This window comes from Python bivittatus, unplaced genomic scaffold (genome assembly GCF_059951505.1).
Source record: "Python bivittatus isolate LINGU-HERP-01145 unplaced genomic scaffold, Pbiv_v1 ctg000350_np1212, whole genome shotgun sequence".
In the NCBI taxonomy this organism is placed as follows: domain Eukaryota; kingdom Metazoa; phylum Chordata; class Lepidosauria; order Squamata; family Pythonidae; genus Python; species Python bivittatus.
Window position 1 is genome coordinate 7,762,895 of NW_028277074.1, and position 23,866 is coordinate 7,786,760.

Genomic DNA, 23,866 nt, shown 5'->3' on the forward strand with positions numbered 1-23,866 from the left:
TCAGCAGTGTACTGCAGCTGCCAAAAAACCCAACACAGTCCTGGGGTACATCAACAGAGGGATAGTTTCAGTATCAAGGAAAGTGATAGTAATGCTCTACACCACACTGGTGAGGCCACATTTGGAATATTGCATCCAGTTCTGGTCACCACAACACAAAAAAGATGCTGAGGCCCTAGAAAGAGTACAGAGAAGAGCAGCAAAGATGATAAGGGGTCTGGAGGCTAAATCCTATGAAGATCTGCTAAAGGAACTAGGTATGTTTAGCTTAATGAAGAGAAGACTGAGGAGAGACATGATAGCAGTCTTCCAATACTTGAAGGGCTGCCACAGGGAACAGGACATTGATTTATTCTCCAAGGGACCTGAGGGCAGGACAAGAAGCAATGGGTGGAAGCTCAGGAGAGGGAGATTCAACCTGGAAGTAAGAAGGAATTTCCTGACAGTGAGAACTATTAAGCAGTGGAACAGCTTGCCTCCAGGACTTGTGGGTGCTCATCACTGGAGGTTTTCAAGAAAAGATTGGCCAACCATTTGTTCAAGATGGCATGAGGACTCCTGCCTTGACAGGGGATTGGATTAGGAGACCTCCAAGGTCCCTTCCAACTCTATGATTCTATGATAACCCTGAAACACTATTGTTCACTAATTTGCAAATGTAACTGCATTAGGAAGACAAGATAAGATCAGAATTGCCCCAGATACCCTTGCAAAAGTGAACAGTTCTATTCATCATGCTAGGTAGTAAAATTACTTTTGAACATACCTAGCAATAGTTCTAATACATTACTAAAATTTGGTGGCCTATTTCTATCTTTCTCCTTCATATCAACAAATTCAGAATTAAAGCCAGATTTTCCCAAAGGTTCAGCACTTCAATCTATTTGGTTCTATTGAAAGAAAGTTGTCTTATTGTGCCTGGAAATAAGGAACTGCATGTCTCTGGTTTCTTTCACACAGCGACACTAATTTGAGCTGCGTCACAGAAATACTGACTAAATTTGCAACTCTTATTTTGTTCCATTAATGAAATACAATATATCTTTTGTCCACATGTGAACTGGAGGGGAGGAAAGAAGCTGGGCTGAGGAATGTCCCCTTTGGTATCATTTACTAGCAGTAGAAGAGTTGCTTGGGCAAGAGTGGGTGGGTACCTGGGATGAGGCTTTAATCACCTTTCAAGTTGTCTGAGTAAAAAGTTGCTAGTGAGGAAATGTCCCACATCAGTAATCTGTTATTTGGGCTATTTCTGAACGCATGTCTACCAGTTTCCCAAACGCCAAGTGATAGAAAGAATGCCAAGCCTATCTATCAGTCTTCTATAAGATTGGTAAACCTCTGTCCCAAATTAAGTCCACTGATATGTCAGTAAGACAGAAGAGGGGCATGTTCAGGGCCATCTTCCAGCTCACCATACTGTCAACTAAGCTACATGTATATTTGGACAGAGCTTTACCAGTCTTTACCAGACAAGTAAACAGGTTTGCTGTTATTCCTGTTACTTGGGCTAGAAAGGTTAACTGGGAGAACTCTTCTCAATTTCAGCCCAATATTGCACATCCATTAAATATGGAAGGGAAGGCTGGCAGGAAGTTGCCATAGTACCTGCCATAACACTAAACCACAAAGTACTTAAAATGGCATTAGATTAGGAAAAAAAATGTCCCTGCCTCACTGCCTTCATGTGGGAATTCCTCCTTAGGAGGAAAACCTGCAGCTTAAGACAAAACGACCATGGAGCACAGCTACAAGTGACTGGAGGAGTGGAGAATGCCCACGACAGTCTACACTTGCTAATAGGAGTAGAAGTGCCGCTTACAATTAAATGAAGCATTGCTGACAGACAGCAAAACACTGCTTCTGCTTCCAGAAGTCAGAAAATATCTTTACTGAAGTGGAACAAGAAAATATGTGTGGAGGCTGCCCTTGGTGGGCCAGAGGTAGGTTGAGGATAATGTGCATTTATGTCTTCAATAAAAGGTTATTGGGGCATCTTTGCTCTGGGAAAAACAGGAAATGAAGCTGAGCCCTGAGTTACACTTAACAATTAGAAAGTTTGTTTCCTAAGATATTGTTGCCAGAAACTCAATGATCACATCAGGCTACAAGAGATTTATTATGTATCCAAAGCCCTGAAATCTTTAAATACTTTCAGAAAATATTTGGCAGAGTGACCAGTATTGTGGCAGAGCCAGCACTGATGGCAATACATGATTCACTTATTTTTAGTACTCAAGACTCCCAAAATTTTGTAATCAGATGTTTCAAAATAAAATCAAAAACAAGAGATTTCAAATATTTCACTCATTTGATATATAGCAGTAAATAAGCTGCTACTATAATCTTAAAAAGGCAACCATGGATTTCAAATGTCCAGAAAAATATAGTGATACCTATATCTGGTGGCTTATACTAAGGAATGTTATAATATGGGTTGGAAAAATACACAGAAACAAATTTAGGATTCTACTAGTAAGAGCAATGAGTCTCTTTCCATCATTCATTGAATCTGCACTCAGCAAGAGTAAAGCACAAATGCATGGACAGGATACATAAACATTCTCCCCCAAACACATACACACTTTTTTTTCCTGAGTGCAGAGAGAGTTGCATCACAATGGCCAGCTGCATATCCTTTTGTTGAGGGAAGAGATTTTGCCAGCTACCTGGGTATTTGGTTTGTCTAAGCTTACTCATAACTTTTGATAGCCTTGTATCCAACTGCATGCCAAGAATTATGTCTTTCGTGCCAGCCATTGTGTCAGGCTTCCTTTTGCTGCCTAGTTCCTGAATAATTTTGCAATATTTCTCATCATTGCTACCTACTGCTTCTTATCATTATTTCAAAAAAAAAAAAAAAAAGGAAGGAAGGAGAGCAATAGAAGAAATTTCCATGCTAACTGCTGGAGACTCCTGAGTGAGGAATGGTGGGCTAGAACATCTCTGAATGAGCTGAGATGACACCACGGCTACGACCAAAGGACTGGCGAGTAGACCAGTCCCATGGAATCTCTCTGGATAAGGAGAGGATGGAAGATCACCCATTTGTGCTCTGGATGGCTGCTTCTTGTGAGGAGACCACAGGATAGCAATTTCCTGTGGTTTTGAGTGCCAGGAGATGAAGGTAAGCCATCATGCTCTCAATTGTGGTGGAGCCTTTTAAATCACACTGGGTTTGCCAACCTCATTTTCTAATCACTTTTGGAAATTACCTATTTAACTATCTTAAGGCTAATAAAACAAGTTTGCAAAGCCACCTGGTGAGGCTACCTTCATTCTAAAATAAAAGAAAAAAATTAACTTAATCTTATAAGCTTAAGAATTTAAAGCATTTGAAATAAATGGCAAAAGCTAAATAAGACTTTAATTCAAGAAAGTTATAAATGAATTAGGGAACCATATGAATTTGGAAAATTAGGACTTTTGGTATAAGATTTTGGAAATAATTATATAAATAAACAGCACTTTCATGGTAACTAAATTGTTTAGTTTTTCTTAAGTCATAAAAGAAATTTGAGACTTTATGAACTTAGGAATTAGAAAGTAAAGGGGACTAAAGATTAAAAGAAAGGGGGCGGAGGGACAGGCTTGCCTTTTGTCTTTGGTCAGCATTGGGACAAAATTTCAGAAAATGTATGATATTTGAAATACTCCAGGAGATATTTGAAGAATGGGACAGAAACGAGCACCTACAATGTCAGCAATGTTCTCTGCTTCTATGGATAGAAATGAAGTGATCAGTCTCTAACCTTTAAAGCAGCTGTGTTCAGCAACATATAAAATAGCTGCTGAAATACCTTGCAAGATCTATAGGATAAAGAGCAGAAATGAGCCTTATCTGATGTAGAAAAACTAGAATATAAAGAAATTGTTGAAATACTGGAAAATGAAACAATTGTGGATTATAAAACAGAGATGATAGTTAAAGTGGAAATATAAATAATAAGCCAAGAGGATGATTTGGCAATGACTTCTTATTGGATTTACAAAAGAGATTTGTTAAAGCCTCCAAGAAGCCTTTGAAATGCAGAAGAAAAAAACAAACTGAAAATCACATCCTGTAATAATGTCTGAATAAATTAAAGATCAAAATTCTTAAAAGCAAAAAGAAGGAGTACAAAATTGGTTTGCTTGACCAAAGTTAAAATAAGACATGTTTCTATAAAATTCTGGGAACCCTTTATCGACTTTTGCAGACACCAGGACTGAAATGTTAATGCTTTATGGATTTGTGTATGGATAAGGGATGGGTTATGGAAAGAAGAGATACTTGTATGTAGCCTTATAGGGGGTGAAGAATTACTAAGTTTGTTTGTACTTGTGATGAAGATCGGAAGTCAATTCTTTAAATATTTTTCCTTTTTTCTTATTTTTTCTCTTTTTTTTCTTTTCTTGCATTTTCTACTCTCTCCTTATTTATTTTTCTTTTCCATTCTGAGTTTAGTTTGTATTGTCTTTATTATTGTTTTTTTTAAATCAATAAAATTATTTTTAAGTTTCAGTCCTAAAAAGTGATTGCTTTTCTATGAGTGAAATAGTGGGTTCGCTGATACTTCTATCAGTATCTGCAAATATCACTGATCATTAGCAGAAGTACTGAAGATGCTAAGGAAAAAAAATGCCAGAATGAATAGGAAAGACAAAGTTTTAAGAAGTACATAAAAATATTATGAATGAAATGATAAATGCATTCTCTCCCATGGAAATCAAATAAACTGACAAATCAGTTTAATAAATTAACAACAATGATAAAATTGTATGACCTAAAATAGCTATTTTATATGTTGCTGAACACAGCTGCTTTAAAGGTTAGAGACTGATCACTTCATTTCTTATCAGTCGTACGTACAAATAACCTAATAAAAGCTATCTGAAAGATAATTCTTCCCTTATCTCAGGGACACTGAAGAGAGCTGGCCTATTTTTTTAGTGTACGATTTTGCTGCTGCTTTTTATTGCATTTCTCTGTCAATATCTCAGGAAGTACTAAGGTATTTTAATGAGATCATGAAAAAGAAAACTTAAAGACACATGCAGAAGCTTGGCATTGTGGTTTATATTTCAATATCAAAGGAGCTGAAAAATAAAGCTATTGTCCACATAATTCTTGCAGTTTAACCTTTTCTAATTAAATAAGAGTTCTAAATAATTTTTACCTATAGGGAAATAGATAGAAAAGATACAAAAAATGAAAATGTGTTTGTTTATTTTAAAATTTTGGTATAACCTCTCATCTTATGTAATATAACCCTGGGAGGCTCACAACAGTAATAAAAGATTAAAAGCAACAAAGACAACAAAAAGCATAAAAACTAACAAAGCAGAACATTCCCGGTACCCAAAACACAGCACTAGCACACATCTGTATAACAACTGTAGAGCTTCCTTGGGCTCCAGCCTCACATTACTCCAGGGTTTGTGGGAAAAGCCAAGTCTTTACAGCTTTTTGGAAGGCCATGATGGTAAGGGTCTGATGGAGTTCAGAGAGAAGGGTGTTCGAAAGGGCAGGAGCCACTAACATGGAAAGGCACACTGCCTAGGTCCTGCTAGATGGCAACACTGGGAAGGGACCTGGAGTGTGCCAATCCTGTCTACTGGGACAGATATCCTCAGGGAAAGGTGGTCTTGCAGTATGCTGGCCTTGTGCCATTTAGGGCTTTAAGTATATGATGTTATAATTTGGACTGTTGAATTAATATGTGATTAAATATAAATATTTACACTTATCATCTCTCCCTGATTACATCTGCCCATCCCATTAGATCTGGCAGAAAAGGCATGCTGTGAGTACCATCTGCTAGGAACTTACACTTAACAAGTCCCAGGAGGCAGGCCTTCACTGCCATGGAGTCCATCTTATGGAACATTCTGCCCCCCCCGAAGTCAGGTTAGCTCCATCCCTGTTAATGTTCTGGAAATCCCTCAATATCTAGCTATGTCATCAGGCCTGGGTGTCTCAGGGAAGTGGTGACATTCTAAGATGGCTCCCTTTTGTAGTTATATTTACTCTCTCCTGTGCCTTGTGCTTTGTGTATTTTAATTTTTAATAATGATTGTTTTATATTTATAATGATTATTTTTATGTATTTATTGTTTTACCTAATTGTTGTAAGCTGCCCAGAATCATTTCTTGTGAGATTGGCGGCTATATACATTTGATAAATAAATAAATAAATAATGATAAGAATTCCTATTTCCATTGATCAATTTATTGCCTTTAGTTTTTCAAAATATGCATCAAATTATTATCTAAAAAAATTATAAAGCAATTTTAAAAGTTCAATACCACAAATAAAAAGTTATTTTGGAATGCATGAATAAACATAGTATATTAATATAATAAAGCAAGCTCTAATTTTATGGGAAATACTTGACAATACAAGAATATTCATAATATGCAACAGCTTTTGAAAATGTTGTAGGGATGTCCAAAGGTTCCATGTCTATATGGAGTGTTCTGTGCATGGACTAGGCAGTGATGGCAGAGAAGGCAGGTGTACAATGGTAGAGAGATAGGACAGGTGTGTACAGAGTGGGAAAAGACAGTACATGACAGTGTAAATAGGGTGGGTGACTCAAGCACATGTTGGGTTGCAGTGACAGAAGTAGGAGATGTAAGAAGGGTCAGGTGGGTCTATGTGGGGAGGACAGATATGCTATGCTTGAATTCAAGTATGGTGATAACTAACAGGAAGGAAGAAAGGAAAGGATGCCAGGAAGGTGGCATGATGCCCAGGCCATATAGAGAGGGAGAGAAGAGACTTCTTGTCCTCAAATTGCCTTCTCCAATTTGTCTTGAGCAAAACCTGGATCAAATTAAATGATCTAGGTTTTATTTCAACAAATCATGGCCAGCCTGGAACGGTATCACCAAACTTCAGAACCACAATGTGTTTGATCCATACATGGAGCAAAACACCTTTTTGCCCCCTTTATGTACACTCCTATGTTGTAGCCTGTAGTATAGTGGCTCTCAACCTATTTTTTCTCTTTGATTGCACCCTAAACTCATATAATGTACTATGTGGCAATACTGTTCCATGTTCCACTGGTATAGTGGCTTCATAAATGTACACTGAAGTCATGAGTTGCATTACTGGATAACATGGAACCTATAAAGACTTAAAGAAAGTGTTAATTTTCAGAAAACACCATGTTGCAATTAAAAATTTAATAAATGTTGCAATAAATCATTTACCTTTAAAGTAGCTTAATGATTATATACATTTGCATTACTGGCATATTTCCAAGCTTAAATTACTATGGAACAAGTGAGCATGCAAACAGTTCCTGGAATTTAATTTATCTTTTGTCATCTAGTGGGATAATTGGCCTTGAAAATATTTATGCACGTTTACATATTAGATGGACTACTGGATAAACACACTCTGAATTCTTCCTCCACCATTTGTAATCTATTCAGTTTGATAGTTTTTATGTTTGTGAATGCAGTAAATCCCAGCTTGCACAGGTAAGACTTGAAAATTGCATGAGGATTACCAGAGCCTTTCCCCCCACCCCACAAGCTAAATGTATTCATTCTTTACTTGTACCCAGTATTCATCAAGTCCCACTTCCATATGTTTTTATTTCAATTTGGGATAATTTTTTTCCACTAATATTTTCCACTAATATTTCCACATTAATGTTTATCTGGATTCTGTGACTCCTAAGGATTTGGACAAAGTCCTCTAATCTGTCAGTCTGGCCAACTGTCTGTTAGATTCTGGCCCCTCCTGGGTGGTTAAGGTGGTCTGAGAAGTGATCAAGGGATGGATCCATGTGGAGTAATAGCCTCTTTGAGGGAGGGAGTGATACTGTTGGCCTTGAAGGAGTCCATGGTGTGCCCCATCATCAAGAGCCCATTACTCTTGACAATTAACATCCATTTTCCAATTTTACCTTCTTGGAGAAGGTGGTGGAGAAAGTGATTGGGTGGCAGCTGGAGAGGATCTTGGAGGAAACGGATTATCTGGACATATTTCAGAGGTTTCAGACCATGGTATAGTACAGGTAGTCTTCATTTAGCAACTGTCTTGGATAGAGATCATTTGTGAATACGAAGTTAATAAACAGTAGTGAACAGTAGTAAAAAAATTTTTTTCTGACCAATGAATGCATTTATGCCCAAATTTCTGTGCCTGACAACAATGCATACCAGAGTGAGAGTAATGCTGGCATTGTCGCATGAGAGAACTTTAAATGAGATGGCAGCAACCAGTGATCTTTGCAGAGTCTCTCTCTCTCTCTCCCGTTGAGTTATGTGGTTTGCTTAGCAACCATGTCACTTAGCAACCATTTCACTGGAACCAATTTCAGTTGCTAAACAAGGACTACCTATACAGAAACAGCATCGGTCACACTTGTCAATGACCTTTGGAGGAGCTAGAATGCAATGGTGCTTCCACCCTTGTGCTATTTGATCTCAATATCATTGACTACAGTATCCTTCTAGGCCAGCAGCAGGGGCTGGAAGTGGGAGGCATTGTGGTTCACTTCCTTCCTCAGTGGTCAGTCGGTGTAGACAGGGGAGGGGAGATTGTGCCCTTTTCCCCTTCCTGTTTAGTATCTACATGAAACTGCTGGCTGAAGTCATCGCTCAGTTCAGAGTTCAGTATCATCAGCACACTGAAGATACCCAGCTGTACATCTCAACTCTGCTGTGTTGCTGAAGCTGTCAATGTACTGATGCAATGTCTGAAGGCTGTGTGGATCTGGATGGGGAAGAATCCTGACAAGACTTTGTGGAGATGGCTGTTTGGGTTGAAGATGTTTTCATTGTTGGTCTTGGATGGGGTTGCAATTCCCCATTCAAGACTGCTGCACAACTTGGGGGTCCTCCAAGACTTGCAGCTCCAACTCAAAAAGCAGGTGGAAGCTGTGGCCAGGAGGACCCTTGCATAGGTTCATCTTGTGTGCCAGTTGCACCCTTTCCTTGACTAGAAAGCCCTTCAAATGGTCACTCACACCCTAGTTACTTCACAACTGGACTATTGTAATACACTCTACATGGCTCTAGAAGCCACAACTGGTACAAAATTCAGTGGTGCAGGTAGTAATGGGCACTCCATGATATACCCATGTGTCACCACTGCTATGTGAGCTGGATTGGTTGCCATTAGGTTTCTGTGTGCAATTCAAGGTTGTCATCTATAAAGCCCTTCATTCCATAGGGAATGATTATCTGAGGCGCTGCCTATCTCCAATTGTCTCTGCCTGTTGAGTACATTTGCACAGAGTGAGTACACTCCAGGACCCCTCTATTAAACACCATCATCTTGAAGGACCAAGGTCATGTGCCTTTTTTGTGGCTGCTCCCCCCCAGAGATATGAATGGTGCCCCCACTCCTGGGGTTTCAGTAAGCCCTTAAAACATGGCTTTGTCCCCAAGCCTGGGGTAAATACGTTTATTGACGTATTTGTGGGGCTACTGTAATATGGTTTATTGTTTCGGTTATTTTAGTCTGGACTGCCTATTTATGTGTGCTTCTATTTAATTGTTTTAAATTATTTTTATAGCTTCTGGATTTTGTAAGCCACCCAGAATCTACTAGAGTGAGTGGCTATAACAAATTTAATGAATTAAATGAAAATGTATTAAATAATAGTAACTAGAACAAATGTTACTTTGTTTTAAATATGTAGCATTCATCATTAAAACAAAACAATATACCTCTAGTGATTTTTTTCTTTAGATGCATTTTCAATATGAAATAATTTATCTTCCTTGTTTTTAATATATTTTATTATTGAATGATCAGTTGAAGATTTGTCAACCCTTCTCCTCCCCCCCCCTTCCTTTCTGTGGTTGTTGTTATTCCTTATTTTGTTTCTGATTATTCATATTGTATTTTATTGTTGTTACACTGTGAACCGCCTAGTGTACTCTGGAGCTGGGCAGTGCCTAAATTGAATAAATTAAACTAAATTAATTAGGACTTACAAGCAATGAGATCCAATTGCTCCCACAATTAGAGAAAAGTGGGAAAAATAAAAGGCAATTGCTGATCAGGAATTGTTTCTGATATGCATGGCCACTGGGCCTGGCAGTATGTTTGCTTCAGGTATGTTTAAATGAATAAAACTACCTGCATGACTTGAAGAAAGCTGCACAATCTGTATAGTATAATTTATTATGTCTATTATACTAAATTTAAATAACTGGTATGTTTGAACCTCTTTTAGTTGAAGACTTTGAACATCTGTAACAGCTGTTTGAGGTATTCCATTATAATACAGGCTAGAGGCCATTATTGTTGGTAAACATATCAATTCATTAATTAACAATATAAACGAAATAAACTCCTTTATACAAAAGGATACAGTAAAAGAATCCTTTCCTTTCCTTTCCTTTCCTTTCCTTTCCTTTCCTTTCCTTTCCTTTCCTTTACTTTCCTTTCCTTTCCTTTCCTTTCCTTTCCTTTCCTTTCCTTTCCTTTCCTTCCCTCCTCTCCCCTCCCCTTCCCTTCTCCCATCCATCCATCCATCCATCCATCCATCCATCCATCCATCCATTTTGGTTCTAATACTTTTGCTTATACGGTTAGTTTTCAAGACACACAAAGTATAAAACAACATTTTTTCCTACATGGAACTATATTTAGATTTCTGAATTTAACTGGTGATTCAGAAGCACATAAGAACATCACTTAATACACAGACAGAACAAAAGTGCAAATATGTCTCTGACTCGGAAGTAAACAAGACTTTCTGTGAAATAGCATACTAATGATCTAAATAGATTTAGTAACTTTTAAGGTTATTTCTTGAACTTTATGCAGATAAAAATAAGTTTAAAATGGAAATCTTCACAGTCAATTGTAAATGTTACTTCTTGCGGAATATAACCAATAATGTAGGCCTCAGTGTCATAAGAAATTAGTTTAGTATGTAATGACCTAATAGTTAAGATGGGAGTTCTCATTACATATTGTACGAAACATCCTTATTGAAATGGCACATTCTTTGATTGCATGTGGAATGCTAGAAAGCCAAATTTAATAGCACTTGAAATACAAGGATTATGATTAACGATAAGCTATAATTTAATGCAAATTGGAAGATACTATGTGAAAACAAAACTAAGGGAATGTGTACTAATCTAATGAAAAAAAGGTCATGAATTTGTACCTCCTGGGAAGTGGTCACTCATCTTGCTCAGCTTTTGGGATAAGGAGAGCTAAATCAGTCACTTTATCCCACAATTAAGTTTTATGCTGTACAATTTTCTAAACTGTAGAAGCAAAGGCCAGACTTATACCTATACCTATATATGTGATGTGTGTGTGTGTGTGTGTGTGTGTGTGTATATATATATATATATATATATATATATATATATATATAAAATATTCTGATCTAACTCATACTGAAACAGCAAACATGGTGGTATAAAAAATCAAAACAAAAAATAATGTAGAAGATATGTTACATTTATTGGTCATCTCTGTATATTTCAATACATATTCAGTATATATCTTATCTGGAACTCTACAATCTTCAATGAGGGCAGAAAAATGAAATATCAAGTGTAATTAATTAATTAAGAAACTCTACAGTTCAACCAGTATCACAACCCTTGTTACATGACAAAAATACTGTTAGGTAAATTAAATGAGAGAGAATGATTGGACCAAAGTCATGGAGTCAGTTTCCAGTTTCCATAGCGAGGATGGGTTTAAACATGATTACTCCAGGTTTAATTCAAAACCTTAACCAGTACACCAGCTCTCAACATTTCATCAATGTATCAAGCCTCCATTCTACAACCTCTTCTAATTTTATGGCACTCTTTATTTTGATTTACTTAAAAGACACATTTTATCCTAATACAAGCGACATCTGTAGTAATTTCATACTGAATACTGTACAGTGCCTTAGAAAAGAAAGACAAAACCTCAGAATTAAATATTTATCTCCATTCCCTCCTGAAACTACTGTTTCAAGGATATCCAGAGAGAAGAACTTCAGAGATCCTGACATGAAAAAAGAGGGAATTGAAAAGCAGAGCTACAATACAGTGCTGCTATCACAAAGTGACCTAGATGATAAATTACAACAGCTAAATGATTTTTAAAAAGATAAATATTTAAATTTAAACTGATTTAATTTAACATGACTGTATAAAGACATTCTAAATATCTCAAGATTCTCTTAAAAAAAAAAAAGTAGCGCTGTTCAATCTGAAAATGCACTGTTAAACCTAAATTATCTCTTTATCATAGCCAGGAGTTCTTAGTCAAGCACACATCTAGATGCCTGCCCACAGAATGGAACTACCCAAAACGTGCTGTTCTGTGCCTTCCTGAAAGAGCACAAAGCCCTCTGAAAATGATTTCTTGAGAACTCGGGATCCTGCTGAGAAGAGCAGATTATGGTATACAGGGCCATGCTCCTCTTCCAGAGATACCTCTATCAAATTTTCTATTTTGCCCTTTCTATCTCAGTCCCTGGTACCAAAGCCCATTTCAGTGTCATTCAAGAGTATCTGAAGTTGACAAATGACTACTTGCTATTGAATTTTTGTTCTAACTTACTAAAATCATGAATTCAGCCATTAGATTGAAAAATGTACTTAGAACTCAAATGTATATATAACATAGGGGTGGAGGTGAGTGGGGGGAAAGTAGGAGGATGGCGGACTGCTTTTATAAAATAAATATATTCTCCAATAATTTATAGTATTTTTCTAATATAAGACACATTACTCTTCCAAACTGTAAAGTAAATTATCCACTGAAGATGAGAAACTATTGAACATTGCCAGTACAAGAAACTGGAAAGCCCTATCATTTTGTTCACTAAGCAGAATTATTAAGAAATTACACTAAAATCATTAATCAAACAGTTCTAAACAAATATATGGTTAAATACAAATCTTTTACACAAACACAACATATTAGCAACAGAACACATATCCTCTTAAGAGATAATGTTAATTTAAAATTAAGTAGGTTTGCTTCTAACACAAGTTTAATATGATAATCCTAAAGGAAGCAATTACTTAGGAAAGCAGTTAAAACACCCACCCACATTCATAAATGTCATTAGAGAAAGTGCTGTTGAATCATTCACAGCTATGTTAATTGCAGACAACCAAACTGGACTTTTTAGTTATCAAAACTAAAATGTGCACAGAAATGTCATTCTCCCTTTAGCATTTGATCATTTTTTTAAGGCTTCTAGCTCCATGACAGCCTATTTATATTGTGATTTTCTGGCCATAACAAAGAAGCATACTGTACCTCGGGTGTTGATGGCTGTTGCCGATGTGCCTGTGCCTGTTAAGGCTACAGTGGCTGTGACTGTTGCAGTGGTAAGGGAGGGGATGACAGTGGTGGGAAGCAAAATGTTGGAAACATCTGGTGAGTGGAAAAAAATATAACATAAAATCATATCATGCAAACATAGAGAAGCAGCATAACAATGATTCAGCTTGTCAATACACATGTGTAGAAAATGTATCCATTAAAACATGCTTAGCACAGACCAACAAAGGTACAGTAATATACTTTGAAATTCTTGACATCAGATCTCTCTCTCTCTCTGTCTCTCTCTCTTTCTTCTCTCTCTCTTTTTGAATGTTCAAACAGCAACAGACTGAATTTTGAACCAACCAACAAAGAAGATGATTCAAAACAGAAGTTTTGAAGACAGAGAGTAAATCTTTATGACAAGAATCCGTCTCTTTGCTAAGCCATTTTAAATGCCTCGTACGGTAAGAAAGCAAATACGGATGAAATAACATGCTGTGTCAGCGTGGGAGATGACAACACAATATCATCATGCTAAAACAAATACACGTGTTAAGTGATGGCTGTATGTTAAAACACCTACTTTTCAGACAGACTCAATGAAAAAAAAAAGTGAGCAAATGACTACTAACTCTAAAAGCTGCTGGTTTTGCTTTGCTTGTCTTCTTCCACATTTTGTTAGAGACACAGTCATCTGCTAAGACCCAGAGCAGAGAACACATAAAAAAAACCCCTTAACTTTTATAGGGTTCACTATCATTCAACAGCATTGGTGAATATATTGAATATTAATTGCATAACACAACGCAATAGTTTATTAACCTTAATGTTTAGTGGGGGGGCAGTTTTGGGAGCTATTCACACTAATGTGCTACATAATTAAATGAGTGATCCATAGAGGACACTTACTGGAAAAGAAATAAACAAGCATTATCAGCATTCAGGTCATACTCTAAATCAAGGGCTGCTGCACATCCGTCTAAAGGTACTGCTGTTAAATCACATCATAAATTCCCTATTGCAAGCCTATGTGTGCATACGTGTGTATGGAAAATGTATATGAGACAGACATTTTAATACTGAAAGCACAATAAACAGAGAATGGGGGGAAACCCTCTTTAAAATCTGCACTGCCTGAAGCAAAGGTTTTTTGGGGGGGGGGGTCAAAAAGACACAGAAGAAAGAGAAAGCATGGAAGAAAACAATTTAAAATGTTCAGAAACTTGGCTTTAAGCTCTGCATATCTAGGAAAGTAGCTACATAGACACAGTTAAAAACACCATTAGTTCAGGAATAGCTAATGATAGCTGTGATATTCTTTGGAAACCATAACAGAGCATTACCTCTGGGGGACAACAAAAAAGTAAAATCAGGTAGCATCATATAGGAGGATTATTTAAAACATTGAATCTTGAGGTTCAGAATATGTTAAGTATACCAGCAGCCTGGTATTCCCAGCTAATTATTCCAATAGTCTTTTTGATTTTAGACCTATTCCTAATTTTCATGCATATCAAATTATATTGTCATTTTAAAAGACTGTCTGTCCTTTCCCTAGTTAATACATTTGAGATACCCTAAAATGTCACATTCACATTCCCAACTAATTAGAACAAATAGTATTATTCTCTCAAATTTACTTTTGCAAAATTTTCATAAATTATCTATATAACTCCATGCTTACATCCTTGACATACTGACATTTAAAGCAGTTCTCCAGTAAGAGATAACCCTGGCTAGCAAAATTAAGGCAGGCTTTTCAAAATCTAATGTTGCCACATTAATCACAAGGACAAACTACAACATTGCCTGGAGAGCAACTGCCATGACTACTAAACAGAACTGACATTAGTCAACATTAATAATGGATACTCTTTTTTTTTAAAAGAAACAACTTGTGCATTCCTTTGCATTATTCTTTAAACAGCATAATTCATTTTAAAAATGGATAGGTTACCAATCATACATGAAAAAAAAAAAAGCCTGGAATTTCAGAGTATGTTTGCCATATAATAAATATCTTACAAGTGCTCCAGAAAAATAGTATTTTCAATGTTACATAAATAGAAGTGGCTAAGAAATATTGTTTGCATTAGTGAATATGTGCTTTGTAAATGAATATGTGAACTACAGCACAATCCTATGCCAAAATCCATTTTCATGGAGATTTCAAAGTAATGCAGAGGGGAAGAGCAATCGCTGAAGACCAGGAAAAGGTTCCCTATCTCTTTGATAATATATGGATAGGACTAACAAGGAATACTGTACCAAGAGCTATTTCTCCGGCTCTGGGAGCTGAACATAAGGTGATTCTTCCCTCAACATAGGAATCATGCCTGTTACATGCTGTGACTTAAAATTAAGTGTGAGATAAGCTTCACACAAAAATAAGACTTGGAAATGCTGTTGTTTCAAATCTGAATGGGAAGGCAATCAGCAATAGATTCCAGTAACCTTTGGGGAAAAAATAAAGTCTAAGGCAAGGTTTGGCACTGAAATACCCTTGGTTGTCCTGATAAATGAATTCTGTCAAGAGAGATACAAGAAGGTTATGACCTTATTAATTCTCTTTAAACTCCTGGCCATGAAATCTAGCAAAGCAAATTCTATGGGCTGGAATCAAAGTGATAAAGTGCTTTCAAAAGTAGTTCTGGGGTTTTTTGCTTGATTGCATGACCTAACGGGCAAGTTTCCTCCCCCCCCCCCCCCCTTCTTCATGCTCTTTAATATCTTCAGCATCTTGGAGACTTTTTACCAGTTTTAGGTAAGTCATGAACTGTGGTCTTTCCTGGGAAGGAATGGCCTTGCCAAGGTAAAGCTGTATGATGATCTATTTGTTGGATTAATATGATGCATACTATTTAGGGATGCAATTGAAAAAAAGCTTGCAGGTTCCAATCTGGGAAAGGTTCAGCAGTTCGAATCAAATTAATTTATTGAAATGGAGCTGTATTACACCAAATACCTATAAGAGCACCTTCTCGCATACCATCATGCTTTTGTATTAAGATCTTCAACAGAGAAAGTGGTAGTATCTTGACTTATTTGTGACAATATTGTTTTTATTTCAACACCAAATGAAAGAGTTCTCATTAAAAACATTCAAAGTTTTTGATATTCTATTTGTAATTGTTTTATTTCTTTTCTTTTACTAGCTGGTTGAATATTCTTATGTCTTTTATTTTGTAAATAATATAATAAATTATCAAATTATTATATAACCCTGGGTAAGCCATGTTTATTTTAAAAATAATTTAAACATACATATATTTCCATGTGGTGACATTAAAGTTTAGCAGAAACAATTATAGCTTGGATCCTTAAACTGTGAAATTGAGCTTAGTTCATAGAATAACCCTAACCTATTTCTACCTTCTCACTGTAATCAGATATGTCTTCAGGTGTTCTTGAAGCTTGCAAATTCTCCTCCAGCAGCTGCTGGTCTTGGGAGAAGTAGAAATCTGCTATCTCATCTCGCCTCTCCCAGGTACAACAATTTGATACATGCACATGTTTTTCTAATAGTAGAGTTTGTTTTGGGTTGTTTTGGGTTGCTTGATGTTGCCTCTGGCAGAATATGTTTTATTACAATTAATGTTGTTTTTACTGTCTTCTTTTTTTAAAACTTTGAATGGCACCCTGAGTTGCACATTGATTGGGCAGCTATATAAACTGATCAATCAATCAACCAAACAAAGGCTAAAAGCAAACTATTCAAAGTTATGTCTAGGTATTCATACATCCTGCATTTAATTTCTCATTACTGCATCTAAACATGTGAGCATGTTGGAGACTCCAGATTTTTAAAAGGAGGAGCAGGAGAAGGAGAAGGAGAAGGAGGAGGAGGAGGTGGAGGAGGAGGTGGAGGAGGGAGGAAAAAGGAAAGGAAACCACAAAACTCTACCAGAAAAGGAACATATGAGTTAGATTACAGCATCTCTAAGCAATAAGGAGGGCTTGACCTCACTCTAAATTGAAATGAATCAATTTTCAGGTATTCTTCCTACACATTTTCTATATTGTATAACTCATTGACCTGTACTTCTCAAATATCCTTTGATGAAATGAAGCAATAGGTTATCTAGTATCTAGGATGGCTGCATAGTACTTCCATAGATAGTGGTATATATAATCAAAACAAAATAGATTAAATATTAGAGTGATAATGGCTGGTAAGCTATGCAGTTTAGCCTCAGGACATTCTTTTTCTTCTACTAAACAACTGGTAATGGGAGAGAAAAAGGAACATATGAATCCCAGCATCTCATGACGTTATGCAAATAAATGTAAGGGAGGTATCTATCTATCTATCTATCTATCTATCTATCTATCTATCTATCTATCTATCTATCTATCTATCTATCTCACATTTATATAGCTGCCACACAAAGCAACACTTTGGGCAGTGTACAACAATTAAATAAAATAAAAGATAGATAAAAACAATCATTATAAAATATTAAAAAGTGATTATTAAAATACAACATCAAAAAGTTTAAGACTTTTAAATTTTAAAATATACAAACCCCACGGAGAGAGAGAGTATTAATCATAGTGGAGCCATCTAAGAATGTCTCTGGTTCCCAAAGACTCCCAGGCCTGATGACATAACCAGGTCTTGAGGGACTTCCTAAATGACAGCAGGGAAAGGGTGAGCCTAACTTCAGAGGGGGAGAATGTTCCACAAGGAGGGAGCCATGGCAGAGAAGGCCTGCCTCTTGAGATTCACCAAATGCAAGTCCCTGGCCATTGGAGTGCATAGCATACCTTCTCTGCCAGATCTAATGTGATCAGGGAGAGATGGTCACTTAGATAACCTGGCCCTATGCCATGAACGGCTTTAAAGGTCAAAACCAGCACCTTGAATTGGACCCAGAAGCAACCTGGCAGCCAATGCAACTTGCGAAGCAGAGGTGTAATATGTGCTTTTCTGGGAGCACACATAACTGTCCGTTCTGCTGCATTCTGTACCAGCTGAAGCTTCCAGATACTCTTCAAGGGCAGTCCCAGGCATAACTGATTTAAAAGGGCTTTTCCAACTAATAAAAAGGATATCATGGCAAGGACTTGGCTTCATCTTTAGACATACTTCTATTACGTTTCTTGCATTAAAAACTGCAAAGCACATTTGGATGATGCTGGGAAGTAAATTCTGAAATTTATTCACATGATATACTTACTGTCTGAATATTCTGAATTGAAAATTTTAAATAAAATATTTTTGGGCCTTTTGGAAGTTATAGACAAGTTATTGCCAATCAAATTACCATATTTTTCCGACTATAAGACGATACTTTTTTCTAAAATCCTTACGCTAAAAATTGAAGGGCGTCTTATTCAAGGAAGTAAGCCAAGGAGAAAACCGCGTGGTTGCAAAACTGCCCATACTTTGTCTCTGCAAACAGGCTTCCTCCTATTTCTAGCCTCCAATCATGAGTGAAATAGCTTGATTCTGCAAACAGGCTTCCTCCACTCACGAGCCTTATGTAACTGACGTCAGCTGATGCTGAACAAACCAGTTAGAGGAAGTCTGTTTGCAGAGACAAACTATCGGCAGTTTCACTCGTGATTGAATGTAATCAGTTATGCAAAAGAGCATGGAAATAGAGCTGCAGAGAGACGGTTTGGATCTCCTCCCACTGAGTGTATCAGGTAAATGTTAACTAATTATGAAATAAAAATGTGTTCTGCACTATCTTTAAAATATTGATTTCTTAATTTTGGGTTGGAAAAGTGGGGGTTGTCTTGTACATGGGGGCGTCTTATTGACAGAAAAATACGGTATTAAACATTTGAGTAAATACCACCTAATACTAAAAAATGACAACTTTTAAAAATACCTCTCGATAACATAGTCTGGTCCAGATGCCTTGGTAGCATCTAAAACTTCTGAATTATTATCAGTATTAGAATGTGTTTTGGGGATTCTATATTTACATCTTATAAATATTATACACTTTTATAAACATAAGTTTATTTTTACAAACATTGATTTTCTTTTTTTCTTGTTCCTTCTTTTATTTTTCATGTGCAGTAGTCCCCAGTTCCATTCCCAAGATCTGCCCTTAAGTCGAAGTTGTATGTAAGCCAGAACAGTATTATTGTATAATGCTGTATAAGTAGTATGGTGTAAATAACTCAAACCATTGCACATTTAACTCAAATCACTGTGTATTTAACTCGAATTTTGTTACAATAGGCTCCGTTGTTAACTATGGGTCACCTGTAAATCAGGCATTTTTAACCCGGGGACTACTGTATATTACAGTAATAACAATTAATAAGAAAGGATTAAATTCCCAAATATTAGAAACACTTGTGGGTCATCTAGAAAGAACAGCATTTCCACTCTTTTACACCTCCATTTTCCAAGCTTCCTTGATTTACAAATATGGTCCAGTCCCTCTGTTCAAGCACAGAGAAACTAATGCTAAATCTATACAGCCTCCATGCTCTCCGTGAGGACAGCTCACTAGCCATTTCCAGAGGACAGAACTGCATACACAGCTTGGACTTCATCCATGTACAGCTGAGGCAATTCAAGGAGAGCTTTAGATGCGGTCCTCCAGAGGTTTTCCCACTATCCTACCTCCAGACACTGCACTGATGAATCTAAGGGAGTCAGCCTTAAATGGCATATTTTGTGTTGGCAAACATGTGGCTCCAACTCATTCTGCTTTTTTTTTTTTTAATGTCCCATTTCATCTGATTCCTGACTTGTTTTCCCACCATTCAGTTCTCTTTTGGCTGTTTTTTCTCATTTTCTTTCCTCATGTATCCTTATTAAGATAGTTTATAGTCCCCACATTGATCCCCACTGGTACATCCTTCTCAAACTCCAACTTTTCAACAGCACTTAGCCAGCAGCTGCACATATCTGGACTACCACTAGATAGCAGCCAAGAGATACAAAAACAAACTCTTTGCTGCTACCTCTGGTTGATAGGTCAAATAATTGGCCCAGAGTTTCAGGAATACTGTTTTTAAAAAAGTTCAAACAGTTAATGGTGGAATTGAGAGGAAAACAATGGCAGTATATGGTGGAACAAGAGTATGCTTCTTGGAAAAGGCTTTTCACATGTTGGATGATGTTAAGCAAGGCAGAAATTTTAGCCAATAGCACTATCAATTGTGGCCTTTAGAATGTTTGTTAGAGCGACATTGATAACATCACATATAGGCCCATTCTGCATGGCTACTAAGGATTCATTGTGTGAGTAGCAAGACTTAGGGCAGCATGATTTTCCACTGATTCCAGGATATCAAAAACAGCTGTGCGGAGGTGGCCTAATGCAGATCTCCCTGAGAGTGACACGGACTCTTCACTGGAGCTCCAATCCGTAGTGGGTCTCCTCTTTTTATTGTTTCATTTAAGGCCACTTACTAAAACAGTTATTTCAAAATCCTTATTTGAAACGGAGAGCCCTTAAGCTATAGTAGAGACAATAAAGAATAAGAAACAAACACATTTTGAAAAATCAAAGAAAAGTACAGAACAAAACTTTGGTTTGCTTTTAAGTCCAAGTCTGGTTGAAGCAACTCCATTTTAACCTTTCATGAACTCTGGGAGACAGGAAGCAGACTGGCACCACTGATTGGTACACTAATAGGCAAATGGAATGTGAAAACATATTTTACCTCTTGAAAAATAGGATAATGGGGTCAGTAGCCAGGTATATTTAAGGTCATGCAGTGATGCATGGAACTGGAAAACAATTCATCAAGATCAGACAGGGACTGGAGGACAGCAACCAGAGATAAGGAAGTGAACAGTTAACTGCCATGAAGCAAGCCACATTTGACTTAGTAATGTAGCAGGACAACAAAAGGCAGAGGTGATGTGGAAAGGGTCAAGTCTAACCAACTCAGCCATGGACAGAAGCATGTTTGTATGAATGAGTGAATTGTGTTCCATCCTCCCCGCCCAAGAAAACAAATCAATAAAATTTTATTGTTGCTGAATCTCAATCTCTTGTGTTGCTCATTAGATAAAAATAGACTACTTCTCCAGAGACTGGCAACCACCCCTCTACATTAGTAAGTCATAAGCCATTAACCCCACTGTATAAGGAAACAGAGGCTGCCTCCTTGGAGTAAATTCCTATATAACAAGTCCAATCAAAATGCAATTTAGAAGCATTATACATTCAGACTTTTTAGGAAATGTGAGTCATTGTTATGAATAAAGATTCAGGAATTCAGTAATTGAATAAAAATTCAAAACTCAGAAAAAGAAAAGTAACAGCAGCAGCAGCAGCAGCAGCAGCTGTCATTTCTTAGTTGATATATATAAAACAATTGTTTGTATACAATAAGATGTATTAATAGATAAGTGAAAATAAATGAATAATAAATTTTGATGGCTAATATATTTACTTACAGAAGTTCCCTCATTACCTGTGCAGCTAGCATTTATGATTTGAGAGCCAATGGAAATTAAAAGTTATTAATACTGATTGTGCCCAGAAAATAAATAGTAAAATAATTATTTGAAAAAAGGTCTGACAATAATAGGAAACAGAGTAAATGGATTTCTTGGGTTTATTAAAGTATAGGTCTTATAATATGGAAAATGGCTATCAAAGAACCCATCATAATGATTTGCATTGTTACTTATCCTTCTCATCTCACCAACTGCCATTGCAACTCTTTCTTAGCTTTTATCTTTTTTACTGCCTTCCTTATCCTACCATTCTAGTTGATTTTATGTAATGTTATACATCAAGGAAGAAATGAAACAGGGACCAAGCAGCTGGGTACTGAGTTGTTTAGAACCTTGAACTGCAAGACTCTTGAGAAACCTTGTTGATGTAAACTGATATCACTATTGCAGCTTTTTCCATAGAAGGAGAGAGTGAAACCTAATAATCTGTCAGTATGATAATGCATTCAGGGATGGATGAATGCTTAGAATGCAAGAACTTCCAGATTTAATCCGTAGCACTTCTAGGTAAGGCTGGAAAAGGCATATTTAGTCTAGGACCCCCTGCCAGTCAGTTTGATACGTCCTTTCTCTTCTGGTTCTTCATAGCATGGCATCTTCTGCGTGGTGTACCAGCTTTGCAATTCCTGCTGTCACTACATCTCTTCTGGGTGCATGTCACCTGAAGTCTACCCTTAACCACTATATGGGTAGAAGGCATGAGGCTAGAATATCTGGATTACTGCAATGAGCTCTTCACAGGGCTGCCCTTGAAGAGCCTTCAGAAGCTTCAGCTGGTGCAGAATTCAGCTGCGTGGGTTGTAAATGGTGTTGGTTATTCGGCACATGTACCACTGCTTTGTGGGCTGCATTGGTTGCTAGTGTGTTTCTGTGTGCAATTCAAAGTGCTGGTTGTCACCTTTAAAGCCCTTCATGGCTTGGGACTGGGTTACCTAAGGAACCGTCTTCTCCCAGTTGTTTCTACGCATCAAATCTGGTCAGGCAGAATGGGCTGATGCTCTGGGTCCCATCAGCCAGGAGACGTGCCTTCTGTGCCATAACCCCTGCCCTCTGGAACATCTTTCCTTCAGAAATCAGGATAGCCTGACCCTGTTGGCCTTTTGGAAGGCCTTGAACACCTGGTTATGTGCCCAGGCCTTGGGTCCTGAGTGTGTGAAGGACCCTGTTTCCTGGTTATGCTAACACCTACGGATTATAATATTTCTCGGCTGCTATGTATGTATGTATGTATTTATTTATTGGGTTTTTAATTGGTTTAATTGATTTTATGATTGTTCATCACCCACAATCACTTGCTTGAGATGGGCGGTTTACAGACAAACAAACAAACCTATTTGCTTTGAAAAGGATAGAGTATTTTGAGCTTCTTAGCTTGGAAAAAAAGGTGACTTAGCCTGGAATGATTGAGATATATAAAATCATGAGAGGCAAAGCAGACATTTTCTCCCTCTCTCAAAATATTAAGCTATGGAATCATACAATGAAGTTGAAGAAAATGTTAGTACAGACAAGAGAAAACACTTCTTTAAGCTGGTACAGGATTAACTTTTGAATTGATGACAGCAAGATGTGTGATGGTCACTAACCTGGATTGCTTGATAAGGTAATGGATAAAATTCATGGACACACAATGTTACCTCCAGTTTAGGGATAGCATACTTCCCATAGAGGTTGCAGGGGAACAATAATGGGAAAGAGGTATATTTCCAGTTTTTTGCTTGCAAAGACCACAGGTGGATCCGGTTTGCTATTGTAAGAAACAAAATATAGGCCTAAGATGGGCCTGGATCAGGAAAGCCATTCTTATATTGTTTTTTATGAGTTTCCCCAAGTTTATTGGAAGGTCATTAGGCTCCTTCGATTTTAAATTAACTTTAGTGCAATAAAGCCAGCACTTTTCCTCTATATTCAGACTACAAGCTGAATCGCTAGCTAGCTTTCATCCCTAACTCTGATGTGATTTATTATTTAAAGCTGGAGAAAGAATCCAAGCCAGTGAAAAGCACGAATATACTTTTGTGAAGGCTCCCACCACCCCAATTTCCTAGTCTGACAAACCTATAATGATCAGCAAAACTGTCTCTCTTCTTCAGTTTGGAGGTAGATAGATGATAGATGATAGATAGATAGATAGATATAGATAGACAGACAGACAGATAGATAGATGATA

General features: G+C 37.1%; 1 protein-coding gene across 4 annotated transcripts in view; it reads right to left on the minus strand.

The window, feature by feature from the left end:
- The window catches only part of CADM2 (cell adhesion molecule 2), a 468,972-nt gene that overhangs the window by 33,471 nt on the left and 411,635 nt on the right, over nt 1–23,866 (minus strand). For 3 of the 4 annotated variants that reach the window (XM_088144570.1, XM_088144568.1, XM_088144572.1), the window contains one exon: nt 13,245–13,361. The exons of the other annotated variant lie outside the window; for it this stretch is intronic. In XM_088144570.1, the coding sequence (XP_088000696.1) occupies nt 13,245–13,361 (117 nt within the window). The remainder of the gene's footprint in view (nt 1–13,244; nt 13,362–23,866) is intronic. 4 annotated transcript variants of the gene reach the window in all.